This window comes from Podarcis raffonei, chromosome 13, assembly GCF_027172205.1.
Source record: "Podarcis raffonei isolate rPodRaf1 chromosome 13, rPodRaf1.pri, whole genome shotgun sequence".
In the NCBI taxonomy this organism is placed as follows: domain Eukaryota; kingdom Metazoa; phylum Chordata; class Lepidosauria; order Squamata; family Lacertidae; genus Podarcis; species Podarcis raffonei.
The window spans coordinates 11,939,913-11,954,667 of record NC_070614.1 but is presented as its reverse complement, the minus strand read 5'-3'; the positions used below and the strand labels follow the sequence as shown (position 1 = coordinate 11,954,667).

General features: G+C 46.4%; 1 protein-coding gene across 2 annotated transcripts in view; it reads left to right on the top strand.

Annotated features, from left to right (window-relative positions):
* KCNH6 (potassium voltage-gated channel subfamily H member 6) overlaps positions 1-14,755 on the top strand; it is a 128,718-nt gene that overhangs the window by 73,245 nt on the left and 40,718 nt on the right. Inside the window, exons 5-6 of one of the 2 annotated variants that reach the window (XM_053363827.1) lie at positions 6,409-6,721; positions 9,216-9,424. In XM_053363827.1, the coding sequence (XP_053219802.1) occupies positions 6,409-6,721; positions 9,216-9,424 (522 nt within the window). The remainder of the gene's footprint in view (positions 1-6,408; positions 6,722-9,215; positions 9,425-14,755) is intronic. The other variant, XM_053363828.1, reaches the window with a different exon arrangement.

Genomic DNA, 14,755 nt, shown 5'->3' with positions numbered 1-14,755 from the left:
TGCAGTTGAGGAGGGAAAACACACCCTCCAACATTTCTCCGATGAAAATAGGAATGTATTATTATTATTATTATTATTATTATTATTATTATTATTATTTTATTTATACACTGCCCATCTGACTGGGATGCCCCAGCTGGGTGCGGTGGCTTCCAACAGATATAAAAACATTTTTTAAAAAAAATTATACATTAAAAAAATCCCCATACAGGGCTGCCTTCAGATGTCTTCTAAAGGAGATGCCATATTTTTCGCTCTATAAGACGCACCAGACCACAAGACGCACCTAGTTTTTGGAGGAGGAAAACAAGAAAAAAAATATTCTGAATCTCAGAAGCCAGAACAGCAAGAGGGATCGCTGTGCAGTAAAAGCAGCAATCCCTCTTGCTGTTCTGGCTTCTGGGATAGCTGTGCAGCCTGCATTCGCTCCATAAGACGCACACACATTTCCCCGTACTTTTCAGGAGGGGAAAAGTGAGTCTTATAGAGCAAAAAATACGGTAATTACCTATCTCCTCAAGGGTCACATAACTCCATACCCCCCAACATTTCTCCAATGAAAACAGGGACGTCCTAAAGAAAAGCGGGACATTCCGGGATCAAGTTAGAAAGCAGGAAAGCTTCTGTAAATCTGGGACTGTCCCTGGAAAATCGGGACGCTTGGAGGCTGTAGGGAAGAGTTAGACCTCCCCTTCTCAAGAGCGACCTAGTATTTAATGCTTTCCAACAACCAGATGTGTTTGGAATTCATAATGCTAAAGATGTCTGGTTTGAGCCTAAGCAAGTGCAGGCATTGAGGTTGATACGCTTTTAATTTAAGCCATTCTAAATCAGGCCATTAGAGGGCAGAGGCTACTGCCAAGAATGTCGCCAGAGCCGTTGTAGATTGGAAAGGGGGGGGAGATATGCAAAAAGGCATGGGGCAGGATGGACTCTTGAACCTTTTATTTCCCTGCAGAGGAAGGGATTGTCCATCTGCACCTGCCAAAATACCCTAGTCTGCACAACTATTAAAGAACCAGGAGCCCAGACCCATTTTCATAGAATCATAGAAATGTAGAGCTGGAAGGGAGCCCACCTAGTCTAACCCCATGCAATGCAGGAATCACTTTTGTATCTGGCCGCCCTAGATCTGTGATCGGGTTCTGCTGCTATATATATATATATATATATATATATATATATATATATATATATGAATGAAATAGTGGGTGGGAATTTGGAACATGGAACTGTGGGAAGAGGCTTTCTCCTCCTCTCTGTGCCATTTTCACAGTTAACACACACACACACAGACCTGCTGCTGCTGCTTGCTCCATGGGGTAAAATAACAGCTTTGGCATGTGTGTGTGATTTTAATTGAGAAAATGGTCTGTGAGGGGAGAGGATTTAGAGGAGGGAGGGAGGAGAACCTCCCTTAGCACTGTGATCTTGATCTAATTCAGACTCCCTGCTGGCTGCTGTTATCTCTGTTTAGGAAAAAGAAAAAACAAGGGCAATCTGAATCATAGATTTCCTGAGGATATAAGACAAAGCGCAGCAGTCACAGAATCTTAAAAGACAAAGAGAATTGTGTAAACGGAGTGGGGTGGACCAATTGTGCTGGTTGATTAGAAAGGAGTTGTGGTGATGAAACTGCATCCCTTTTACCCAGGTAACTTATTATAATCACATTTAGGCACGCACAAAAAAGAACTAGAATCCAAATGCTGGCGAACCTATGGCAAACGTCTGCATGGCAGCGATGAGGCTCATGTGGCGTCTTGTTACTCTTCCCTGCACTCTGAGTAAAAATATTAATTAATTAAAAATTAATGGTGCATTCGAAGTGAGAACAATTGTGCCTAGAATAGTTGCTAGAGAAAGAAGCAAGCCTCTTTTTAACTCGTCATCAGTTGCTTGTTGAGAGAGTGCTGTTCTTCTGATCCTCCCGGCTGAAAGACGGGAGGTTTCAGCTGCACTGCCAATGGTTTCAGGTTTTGTTTTTTAACCAGGATAAAGAAACGCAGAGGATCACTGCATTTTCTAGAGAGTAACTGGGCAGCTCTGGCGTTGCTTGAGACGTTAGCTTTGGCTATTTGGAATACTATGCTCTGAAGGTATCTAGGATGTAGATTTCCCATAGGTATGTAGAAGTCCCTATCTCTGCATCTCCAGGGTTCTAGACATGGGTAGAAGGCTACTCCCTGCCATTAAATGCTCAAGGCATGTTGAAAACAAAAGCACATGGTCTTAGAAACAACACACCAAGGGACAGGCTGGCAGATTGCATGACATTATACTGAGCTGCGAAGATCCCATGTCAGGGATGGTGAGCCTGTGGCCTTGCAAATCCTGCTGGACTGCAGCTCCCATCATTCCTGACCATTGGCCATGCTGGCTAAGGCTTATGGGAGTTGGAGTCCAACAGCACCTAGAGGGCCACATATTCTCTACCCCTGTCCAGTGCTAATAGTACATGTCTTCTTCTTCCTCCTTCTTCTTTCCTTTTGGCTTGCTACGGTATGGGGGTCAAACAAATTTGGCAGGTTTTCTTATAGATTCAGGTCATGCTAAGTCACCACCAAAACTAGTCCCCAGTACTGTTACCAGCATTGCTGTGATAGATTTGTGTAGGTTTGATGTGACTGGCGCAGGAACGTATTGGCTGGTGTCAATTCCCTCAACTACCTGTTTTAAAATTATTTTTAGTGCATAATATCTTTTCTTGTCTTTTTAAAAGGTTCCTTAGGCTTGAAACTAACAAAACCAGAAACTTCCCATCCAGTCTACTTAATTCAACCACTCCACAGAATTAGGAAAGGAGAATTCCATGGGAAGTAGGGAGCTAGCAGGCTTTTCACCTTACCTGGGGTAGTAGAGAACAGTATTGGAGAAACAGGGAGGTTAGGATGTTGTTGCTGGGTTTGTTTGTTTTTTATTGAAAATATCAATAAAAGTGCTTGGTATCAGTATTTTCATAAACCCAGCAAGGTGTCCGTTCGTGCAAACAGACTTATTTCAATTCATTTTATCCAGCCCACCCTCCAATGGGATGAGGGTGGCATACATGGTTCTTTGCCACCCCCCATTTTATATTTACAACAACCCTGTGAGCTCGATTAGGCCCAATGTCTCCTAGGGAACATCATGGCTGAGTGGGGATCTGAACCCAGGTTGCCCTGGTCTGACACTGTGATAACCACTCCACCTCATTGGCTTGCTTATGTGATGATGTAATTTGGATAGCTATATTATTTGGTTAAAGAGATGGTTGCAGGTAATCATTTAACTTCAGCAGCAGCAGTGCAGTTAGGTAATTTTAGATTTTAATGGTCTTGCATCAGGAACCCCTCTTTAGGTGGTAATGTTCAGCGTGCCCTGCTCTGTTTGGGGGAACCTTTCTGATCCTTCTGCAGAGTGTGACCCTAGATCTCTGGCCCCAAGCCCTGCCCTGACAGCCCCACTGAACCATAGCTGTCAACCTTCTCTTTTTTTTGTGGGAAATTCCCTTATTCCAGTGCCGTTTCCCGCTGCTTCCCGCGCCTATCCCGGATTGTTAGATATCCCTTAGACTGTCCCCAGGACAGGTGAGGCTGCTGATCCCTTATTTTCAAATCTGAAAGTTGACAGCTATGCACTGAACTTAAAAACAAATATATGAAATTTGTGTATGGAATGAACAGTGGCAGTACTTCTCTGGAGAACAGCAATTCTAATGTGGAGGAATGATCTGAGTTTACACATCTTTTCAGGACCAGGAAAAGGGACAGGGAGAGCCCAGTGACGGTAGGAAGAGGATATATCAGTTGCAGTTTATCCCTCCAAGTGCCCATGTGTGTGGGTTGAATACAGTTTAACAATCTCACCTTTGGCAGCAAAAATTAAAAGCATGGAAATAGGGCTGTTTTGAGCAACCATCTATGAAGTAAGCTGGCTTCTCTTCCCTACCCTGCTTTGCAAAGAATCAGGCAACAACTTGTAATGTTTAAAAATAAGACGCATTAGTTCACAGCAACAGTAGCAGTAAAAACGATGCTGGCAAAATACTTATATTTACTGTATTACTAGTTTGGGCATGTGCCAAAAGCTGGAGCAAGCAGAGGTATGTCTGCACCCAACGCTGGCCAAATGAAAAGGAGGGAGGGAGGAAGAAGCAGGTAAATACTACATGCTCCTTCCTCTCCAGGAGCGGAGGGGAAATGACATCACACAGAGCCCTCTCTACCAATTGTATTTCTATGGTTTCGGTATCTGCCTATTGGCAGCGCAGCTCTGTGGACGAATCCCCTTCTCATGCTAACTAGTAAGAAGATGCATTTGTTAGGTTTGGCTTCTAATATCCCACAAATTCCTCCTGTGATATTCCAAGGGAGGGTGTGTATGAGTGGAAGCAGATTATCGTTTTCTGCATGGTCACTGCGTTAAAATTGTCCACGGTGCCCGGAAACCTGATTGAGGACTCTACCCGAGTTATGAGCAGATTGCTACCACTATGACTGCCCCCATATATTGCCGTGTTCCTGCTGCAAACGACTGCATCTCCAGATAAATGGGTTCCCTCTGGAAAGGCTCCATTCTGCTACCAGGACAACATGATAGGGAAAGTTGCAACATGTCTTGTTGATGCATAACTGTTTTGGCACAGGTGGTGCTTCCGTTGTCTGGAGATCTTGGTGCTTTCTGTCTGTCCACCGCATACACCCCCACCCCAAAGATCTTGGGGTGGGGGTGTGGATACTCTTGCATAGATATTGCAGCCGGGGAGGGGGGAAAACCCAGATGTCCTAATTTATTTAAAGCAAATCCCTTGGCTCATGTCAAGGCACAGGCTTTTGCATAAGCCCCAGAACTGAACCCTCCGTGAGGCAGGTCTTTCTCCCACCTGACTCATCTTCTTTACTGACTCAGAATTAGTAGGGGAGGCTATTGGCTTTTACTTCCTAAAGAATCTGTCCTAGCTGCAAACACATTCATTAGGAGCAAGCACACATTTTCTTCCCCCCGCTCCCTATAATGATAATGAATTGATGCCCTCTGTAGCATTCCTTTCAACCAGCCAATATTAATCACACCACCTGTACGTTAGCAGCAACTGCTAGAGAGCTGCTTTCTTTACGGTAACGAAGGCACCATAAGCAGTGTAAAGATGCCAGGCCCTGGTAGTAGTGATCTTATAAATGAACAGCATTTTAGTAGGAGGGAGACACCTTTTTTCACCCTTATTTCAGCCCCCCCCCTTTTTTTAACTCTCTCGGAGAGACTGCATATGGCTAGTGTTTACAGAGAAATGTGGCCACGTACAGGCAGACACCATGGACATAAAAAAGCCATCTTCTTGAAATACTTGCAGGTTGCCAGGATAAAACTGAAATTTAGCCATAGAAAATGCTGTGCTAGTTTCAATGATTGCATTCCCTGTGGTCATATCGTGATTTCACCTATGGGAATATGTCTTAAAGAACAGGTAACTGTAGGAGAATTGCAGGGGATTTTGACTTTTACTGACATTTTCTCAGTGGGCTGGGGGGACCTGGTTATATAAATTCACCATTAGTGAAAAAAGTGAATAAGAACTAGAGATGTATTGTTCCTTTAAAGTAATGGTGGCATGCAGTGTACTGATGATGAGAGTATTGTTTTGCGATTAATTCTCCCTGGGTCCGAGACCTTTTCTTGTTGTTTCGTGGCTGTGCCTTGAGGACAGATGATCTTACCCACTGACTCAGATCTTATCAAATGTACAGAAAAATCCAAAGACAGATTTTATTTAATCAAGCTTCAATTCATCAGGTAATATCAGATTTTCCCAGGCGGCAGTGGTGGAACAACAACAAAAAAGACATTGGATTAGGAGGAATTACTCAGTACATGATATGGTCAAAATGTGGGTCAAGCGAAAGTGTGGATGAGCCTTGAGCTAAAAAACCAAGATGATCCTGGTTCAAATCACCTCTGACACTAAATCATTAGGCAGGCTTTAGGTAAGGCACTGGTCTCACAGTCTTATTGTCCCTATCTGTAATATGGGGATGATAGTACTGACCTACCTAGAGAGCAGTTGGGAGGAGATTACTGAGATAATGCCTGTGAAATGCTTTGAGTATGTGTAAATGTGAAGCACCAGTATCACATGGAAAGATGCATATTTATGTATATATTGCCTTGCGTTCCTATCCTGCCTTTCTTCCATCATGGAACCAAAGGCATGGCCATGCTTGAGGCTCCCAGGCAGTCAGTCACCCATCCAAATATTTGCAACCAGGCAGTGGAATGGCTTGCGCTGAGAAGATACTCCAATGTGGAGACCAGCCCATTGCCCAGGACCTCCCATTCCTTTCTCCTTCCTTTGTTCCTCCCCTCTTCTGTTGCTTTTAAACATTCAAGAGCTCCTCTTAATGAAACGCTTTCTTCCTGGCTGTCTTAAAGCCTGGAGGGGACTCCTTAAAGCTGAGGGAGTTGAAGACTGTGGAGAACTGTGTCCAATCTGAGACCGAAACACTGCTGGGGAAGGAGAGGAGATCGAGTCTGGAGACGGCATCTGACACTGAAGTGCGACACTCCGCCCCAGCGCAAGAGCTGCCTTCTCTAGGGCTCCGAGGGTCGCGCCCTGCCAGGGGTTTGGGCCGGTTCCATCTTGGGGGCAGCTTCCATAGCCTCCGCCAGGTCTCCTCCTTGGAGAGTTTGGAAGCTGCAAGGTCTGAGTTCCAGAGAAAATTCAGGGAAAGGAGGGCAAACTCAGGTAGGGGGAAAGCATGCATGCCCAGTACTCATTCTGACTACTATGTGCCATTGGGCTGTTGTTGATTGCGTGGCAAGTCCCCTCCCCCATGTGAAATGAAGACACTGGACACATTATTTAAGGTTAATGGGCATAAAAGGCCACAACTTTATTGATTACAGAATTGAAAGGTATTGGCTTTAGGCATTGGCTCCTATCGACTACCCGGCATGGGAACCGGGAAGGGTTGTCCACAAGCCGTGGGAGTCCTGTTGAAGTACGCCAACTAGGATCCCACGGGTGTCACCGCTCGGGGGCGTGCCGGAGGCCCTTACCTCCCTAGGTTTCGGACAAGGCCACGCCCCCCGGAGTCCTCTACCGGACTACCCCTTTCATTCCTTCCCCCCCATTCATTTGCATAACAATTAACCCCTGCCAATGCCTAACCGCCAATACCGGGAAGTTGTGACATTTGCTACGAGGTAGGCGAAAAAACCAAAAGGCTCGAAATGCGCCAAGTTGGAAAAATTCCTACCAGGCCCCTTGCGGCGACCAACCGAAGTCCATAGCAAGGTCATCGCTAGCCTCGCCTCAGGGAGCCTAACCTCAGGGTGGGCGGGATGGGAAAACCTCACAGCTGGCAAGGGGAAAAGAGGGCGGTCCCCGGGCGTGCCTGGGCTTAAATAGGCTATGCCCCACCTCCCCGACCCGCTGATTGGCGGGCCGGGTCGGAGACACGCCCGGGGATTCCCTGTTCACACGGGGGCAAAGGCCGGCCCCCGCGCGCGTGTGGGAGGGATTAGCCCGCAACCCCCTCTCCTCCCAGGTCGGAAATGGCTTTGTGTTCACTTTTGGGGCCTGATAATCCTTGCAGAAGGCGGCTAGGCATGGGGCTCCCCAATTTAGTAAGCTGACAACAGCATTGTTATCTGCACACATGACAATGTCTAAACATTTCTTCCTTGGCTTTTAGAAAGCCCTTTTTTGTAGGGAAGCAAACCCACTAAAAGAAGTTCTTGCGTATCAAGGGTCCAGTTCATTGTATGGTAGATCTCTCAATTGAATGTTGGGAGTTCTGAAGCAAACTGGAGTTCAGTTCCCTGCCCCTTCTCCCTGTGCCCTACATACAGAAGGAGACGAGAAATGGAGAGGGGAAAGGCACGTTCATTCCTGTGGGAGGGCAGGAGCAAATGGGAAACAGCTTCTGGCTCTCTTCCAATTGTGCTCCATGCCCCCAAACATTTACTTGGTTGGAGAGCCTAAACAACAGCCAAGAAATGTTAAATAGATGCCATAGCACAACTCATGATTCCAAGACACTGCAAATTAGCCAGGCCAGACCTACATCTTGGATAGGCCCTTATTTTTAATCTGGCACCTCACAGGTCTCTCTTTTTAATATTCATAAAAATACTCAATGAGCAGCCACCCCGCCGTTGCCAAAAGCGATGGACCAAATAACCTCTGTGATTATAGCTGGCACCATAATATTCTCCAGCTTGTGGGGAAGCCAGAATTATTTAATTTAGAAGGGGAAGTGACCAGCCCCTTGACATTAACAGTACAGTAAGGTAAAGGGACCCCTGACCATTAGGTCCAGTTGCGGATGACTCTGGGGTTGCTGCGCTCATCTCGCTTTATTGGCCGAGGGAGCCGGCGTACAGCTTCCAGGTCATGTGGCCAACATGACTAAGCCGCTTCTGGCGAACCAGAGCAGCACACGGAAACGCCGTTTACCTTCCCACTATTTATCTACTTGCACTTTGACGTGCTTTTGAACTGCTAGGTTGGCAGGAGCAGGGACCGAGCAACGGGAGCTCACCCCGCTGTGGGCATTCGAACCACTGACCTTCTGATCGGCAAGTCCTAGTCTCTGTGGTTTAACCCACAGAAGTGACCAGCCCCTTGACATTAACAGTACAGCAGGCAGCATTAAACTGGGAGGGAGCGGAAAGGGACAGAAGTTTGAAGAATATCTGCTCCTGGGCTGATTCCACAAAATTATGTATTTTATGACCCTACTCAGTTGTGTAACATATTTTCAACTCTTCTTGTATCTGTTAGGGATTTGAGCAAGATGCCCACTACCATCTATTTATACTAAACTAGATAGGGAGGACTTTACAACAGGGATGGGGCCAATGTGACCCTCTGGATGTTTGACTAGACATCCTACCGTCCTTGACCAGAGTTGAATTTTGCTATATTGTCGCTCGTTTCACAGTGCTGCTTGCCTAATTCAAAGTATCACCACCTCACAGAATAGAATATAGGTCCCTTATCTCAAAACATTATATTTCTGGTAAATACCACCAAAGCAAAACCACAGTGTCACATATGTTGGGGGGTGAGAATGATCTCATGATCTTGTTCTCCTATCTGCTTGGCAGTAGAAAGTGAGCTGTTCTGACTTCCTGCATATGTGGAGTCCTAGGCACTGATGCCATCAGTTGTGAATTTTATTGACCAGCTGGCGATGAAATTTTAATTCCCTTCCTCCCTGTTTCCCCTTCAGAGGCGTCCCATGTCAAGCCCAACCAGAATTCCACGTCAGACTCCGACCTTATGAGATACAGGACAATCAGCCAGATCCCCCAGTTCACCCTCAACTTTGTGGAGTTCAACCTAGAGAAACATCGCTCAGGCTCTACTACAGAGATTGAAATCATTGCACCCCACAAGGTGACAGAGCGCACGCAGAACGTCACCGAAAAGGTCACTCAGGTATGTGGATCCCTCAACGTTCCAACCACCAGGTTTAGAGTGCGGGAGCCAAAGGTGAATTGATGCCAGGACAACAAGTAGGCCAAAATGATACAAAGTGAAATGAAACAAGGAAGAATGGAGAAGATGTATCCTTAACCACTTCAGCTATTAACCTAGTCTTTAAACATCTGGATTATCGCCTACTTGGATGTACAGGAACATAGGAGGGAAATGTGAGAGCACACGAGGGCCATAAGCTTAGATGGTATTGGGTGCATTTATTATTACTATTATTATTATTATTATTATTTATTATTGATTAGACAGCAGTAGAAAGATCCATAACTTTGTTTAATCCAGGGGTGGGTGACCCTCCAGGCTTTGTTGGATTACAACTCCCATCAGCTCCACCATACATGGTCAGGGTTGGTGGCATTTGTACTCCAACAACATCTGGAGGAATGAAGACAGAGAAACCAGTAGGAGAGCACTTCAATCTCCCAGGACATTCTATACAAGATCTCAAAGTAGCTGTCTTATTACCAAAGAATTTCAGAAATAGACTGGAAAGAGAAGTTGCTGAATTGCAACTTATTACCAAACTTAAAACCATGGAGAGACCTGGCCTGAATAGAGACACTGGATTCTTATCTCATTATATAAAGCTATTTTTAGCCCTCTCACCCCTTGATTTTTCCTGTAAGACCAATTGCAGTCGTTAACAGTCGTCAACAGGTTTACCACACCTATCAGCCAATCACCCATTCCCACCACCCTTCTGAGTAATACCCCTCCCCACCCTCTCGCTATATATAAGGGTCTGGTGACTTCTGTTTCGGTGTGTCTGAAGAAGTGTGCATGCACACGAAAGCTCATACCAAGAACAAACTTAGTTGGTCTCCAAGGTGCTACTGGAAGGAACTTTTTTATTTTGTTTCGACTACAGCAGACCAACACAGCTACCTACCTGTAACTAGAACATCTGGAGGGTCAAAGGTTTCCTCACCCACCCCGGATTAAACAAAGTCATGGATCTTTCTAGTGCTGTAGTTGCTCAAGAGAAACTCCCATGTTCAGGGGCGGTGTATCCCTGAGTACTAGATGCTACATACAAAAAACATGGGCAGGGCCAACTTCGTACTAACCTGCTTTGGCTCTTCCTGGAGGCACTCGGCCAGCTACTGTAGGAAAGAGGACTAAACTAAGTTTTGCTTTGGTCCAGGAGGGCATATCTTACACTTTTAATAGCAATGGCAGCCTAGTGGACTTCTCACCCATTTGACCTCATGAGGTTGGTCTTAAGCTTTGCTGGGCACATAGCTCCCCCTAAACTCTTTAAAGCAACCTCTAGGGCATGGTGCTTTCTCAGTGCATTGACTTAGACTTCGTATGGGTTGGTGCCAGGGAGCAGGGAGGACAGGAACAGTTGCAGCACAGGAGCTGCTGCTAGGCAACAGGATTGATGCCTGATCAGTAGCGACACCAACTTGTCAATACTGGGTCATTAGCTGGCTGGAGGTGACAGGATTAGAGCTGACAGGACATTGCTGAAGGCTGGACAGAAAGGGCAGAGTCTATGAACGCTCCGCTGTCGTGGATCTGCCACAGTCATCATCATGCCAGTAAACATCAGCCATTAGTTCTGCAGGCGAAAAAGGTTCTAGGAAGATGCCCCAAGATCCTTAGGTAAAGGCACGGGATCTTGATAGCGTGTGGGTCACATAAACTAATATTCAGTTCATATGGAGAGTCTTAGAGATCACTCATATCCCCAGGATTTGTGGGCTAATAAGCATACAGGCAGTTTCGCTAGACAGCTTATCTCAAAGCTGTGAGGGTTGCTATGATATCACAGTACGTAGCTCGCCAGTCTGCTGATTAAGGTAAAGGTAAAGGCACCCCTGACCATTAGGTCCAGTCATGACCAACTCTGGGGTTGCGGCACTCATCTCGCTTTATTGGCTGAGGGAGCCGGCGTACAGCTTCCGGGTCATGTGGCCAGTGTGACTAACTGAGAGCCAGTGTGGTGTAGTGGTTAAGAGTGGTAGTCTCGTAACCTGGGGAACCGGGTTCGCGTCTCCGCTCCTCCACATGCAGCTGCTGGGTGACCTTGGGCCAGTCACACTTCTTTGAAGTCTCTCAGCCCCACTCACCTCACAGAGTGTTTGTTGTGGGGGAGGAAGGGAAAGGAGATTGTTAGCCGCTTTGAGACTCCTGAAGGGGAGTGAAAGGCGGGATATCAAATCCAAACTCTTCTTCTTCTTCTTCTAAGCCACTTCTGGCGAACCAGAGCAGCGCACGGAAACACCTGTTACCTTCCTGCTGGAGCGGTACCTATTTATCTACTTGCACTTTGACGTGCTTTCAAACTGCTAGGTTGGCAGGAGCAGGGACTGAGCAATGGGAGCTCACCCCATCATGGGGATTTGAACCACCGACCTTCTGATCGGCAAGTCCTAGGCTCTGTGGTTTAACCCACAGCACCACCCACCACCCACATCTGCTGATTAGCAAGGAGCATAGAGAGCTGTTTGACAGTGGAATGGACTCCCTTGGAACGTGGTGGACTATCCATTGGCGTTTTTTAAGAGGTTGGATGGCCACCTGTCATGGACGAATTAGTTGAGATTCCTGCATTGCAGTGGTTTGGACTAGATGGCTCTCAGAGGTACCTTCCAACAATACAGTTATGCGATTCTATGAAAGAAACAGGAACGCGGGTGGCGCTGTGGTCTAAACCACTAGGACTTGCCGATCAGTAGGTCGGCGGTTCGAATCCCTGTGACAGTGTGAGCTCCCGTTGCTCGGTCCCAGCTCCTGCCCACCTAGCAGTTCGAAAGCAAGTCAAAGTGCAAGTAGATAAATAGGGACCGCTCCGGCGGGAAGGTAAATGGCGTTTCCGTGCGCTGCTCTGGTTTGCCACAAGCGGCTTAGTCATGCTGGCCACATGACCTGGAAGCTGTACGCCGGCTCCCTCGGCCAATAAAGCGAGATGAACGGTGCAGCCCCAGAGTCATCCGCTACTGGACCTAATGGTCAGGGGTACCTTTGCCTTTACCTTTTTATGAAAGAAACAGGAAAGAATAGAAACCCTGTAGGGTCCTCACCATTTCACCAGTGTCTCAGTCTTTATTTTTTAAAGGGCGTGGGAGGAAAGAGCCTGTTAACACAATCATAGGATGTTGCTGCTCAACCCATGATGAGTCAGCTGGGTGCATCAGACACCATGTTATAGAATTATGCTTCTGATACACTTTCCTGCTGGCATGCCAAAGGCCAAATTCTGCTCATGCTGGTGGATTCTAGGCTTCTCGGTTGTGGAGATAGGTTTGAGAATGTCTGCAATTGTAACTGACAGAAAATACGAAGGTTTGGGGTTCATCCTGAAATGGAGCTGAAGAGTGTAGACAGGAGTAGCATTGGTAGCACTTTCCTCAAACGTGGCCCTGACTTGTTCCCCATTTGAAGAGGCTTTTCGCTGTGCCCTCCCAAAGCACGTGAGCAAAACACATTTAACGTTGTGATGATTCTGCAAGGAGGTGTTGGCAGCTGGTAGATCAAACTATGGGTCTTCCCTGCAAAATGTGTGTGGCATTTGTTCTGTGTGTTTTGTATTTCATTCCATCTTGGCCACGTTTCACCAGGTGCATACCTCTTAAGAGGAAAAAGATCACACCAGATCCAGCCTTGCACTGAAAGTTGGGATCTAGGGTAAATGTATGTCTGGGAGTGGCCTCTGAGACCATATAACACCGGTTGAAAGACCTTCATTGGCTCCCAGTGTGTTTCTGAGCACAATTCAGAGTGTTGGTGCTGACCTTTAAAGCCCTAAACAGCCTCGGCCCTGTATACCTGAAGGAGCGTCTCCACCCCAATTGTTCAGCCCAGACACTGAAGTCCCTCTCTGAGGGCCTTCTGGTGGTTCCCTCACTGCTAGAAGTAAGGTTACAGGGAACCAGGCAGAGGACCTTTTCGGTAGTGGCGCCCGCCCTGTGGAACGCCCTCCCATCAGATGTCAAGGAAATAAACAACTATCTGACTTTTAGAAGACATCTGAAGGCAGCCCTGTTTAGGGAAGTTTTTTATGTTTGATGCTTTATCATGTTTTTAATAATCTGTTGGGAGCTGCCCAGAGTGGCTAGGGAGGCCTGGCCAGATGGGCGGGGTACAAGTATTATTTATTTATTTATTTATTTATTTATTTATTTATTTATTTATTTGTGGTGGAAAACAGGAGAGAGGGTCATGGTATTTGAAGAGTTTCCAAAAGTATTACTAACTAACCCCTGCTTACCACATGCATGCAAGTCAGGAAGCGTGTGTGCCTGTGTAGTGTCTTTCTGAGTGTGATCACAGCTCTTTTCCGACATTCTGGGGAGTGATGTAAGCAACCCAGTGTCTAGGCTAGGGAGCACTGCACCACTCCCCTCTCCCCTCCCCGAGTCTCGCTCCCCGGCTCACACAGGCAGCACTTACTTCCAACACAGAGAGAGAAATGAGTCTGAAACTCAAGCTGAAGCCGGTGAGTGATGAGAGAAAACGGTTTGGAGGGGTTGGGTGCGTATGTGTTGGGGTTTAAGCATCGTTCTTTACACGGGGAGGACAAAAAAACAACTTATAATGGAAGCTGGTCATAAGTCAGATTTTCAGGGGGCAAGCATCCTTCATTTTCCATTCAAACCTCACTGCTGTTCTGGGCCCCCTTCTGCACAGGTAGGATAATGAGTTGTCGCTATGCCAAGGCTCAGGTAGGCATCAGAATATCATCAAGAATTCATTGGTGATGATGCCTTCCTGCAGGGTGAGACTCAGTGCAAAAGGACAAGGGACTAAAGTCCTACCCCACCATTTGCCAAAACCCACAGTTATTAGATTTGTGGGGCTCCTCTCAAACCCCCGCTACTTATTTCTCTGCGGCACAGCTCTCGGATTTTTCTAAACCTTTGAGCGCTTGAATGAAGACACTTGGTGGGCAAAATAGCACTGGGTGCACTCTTCCTGTGGCATTTGCTGCAAACTCCTCTGTTTCACTCATTTTTATAGCAATGTGTGGATAATGATAGGGGTGAGGGAGAACTTCAAGGCTGTTCACATTTAAAGGCAAATTTGTTCATGAAACAATATGAGAGCCGGAACAGCCATCCTTCAAAATTCGCACTTCTCTGAATTTTGCTGCGCAAACTGCCAGCAAAGTAATGTGTACAAACATGCATATAAATTGGGTAAAGTGTGCATGTGCATGTACATGTACCAGTGAAAGACAAGATGCAGAGATGATTTGTTTTGGGGGGAAATTGCTTTGCAACGTTGTGTATATCAGGCAAAATTGCATGCAGAAATTTGCACTAA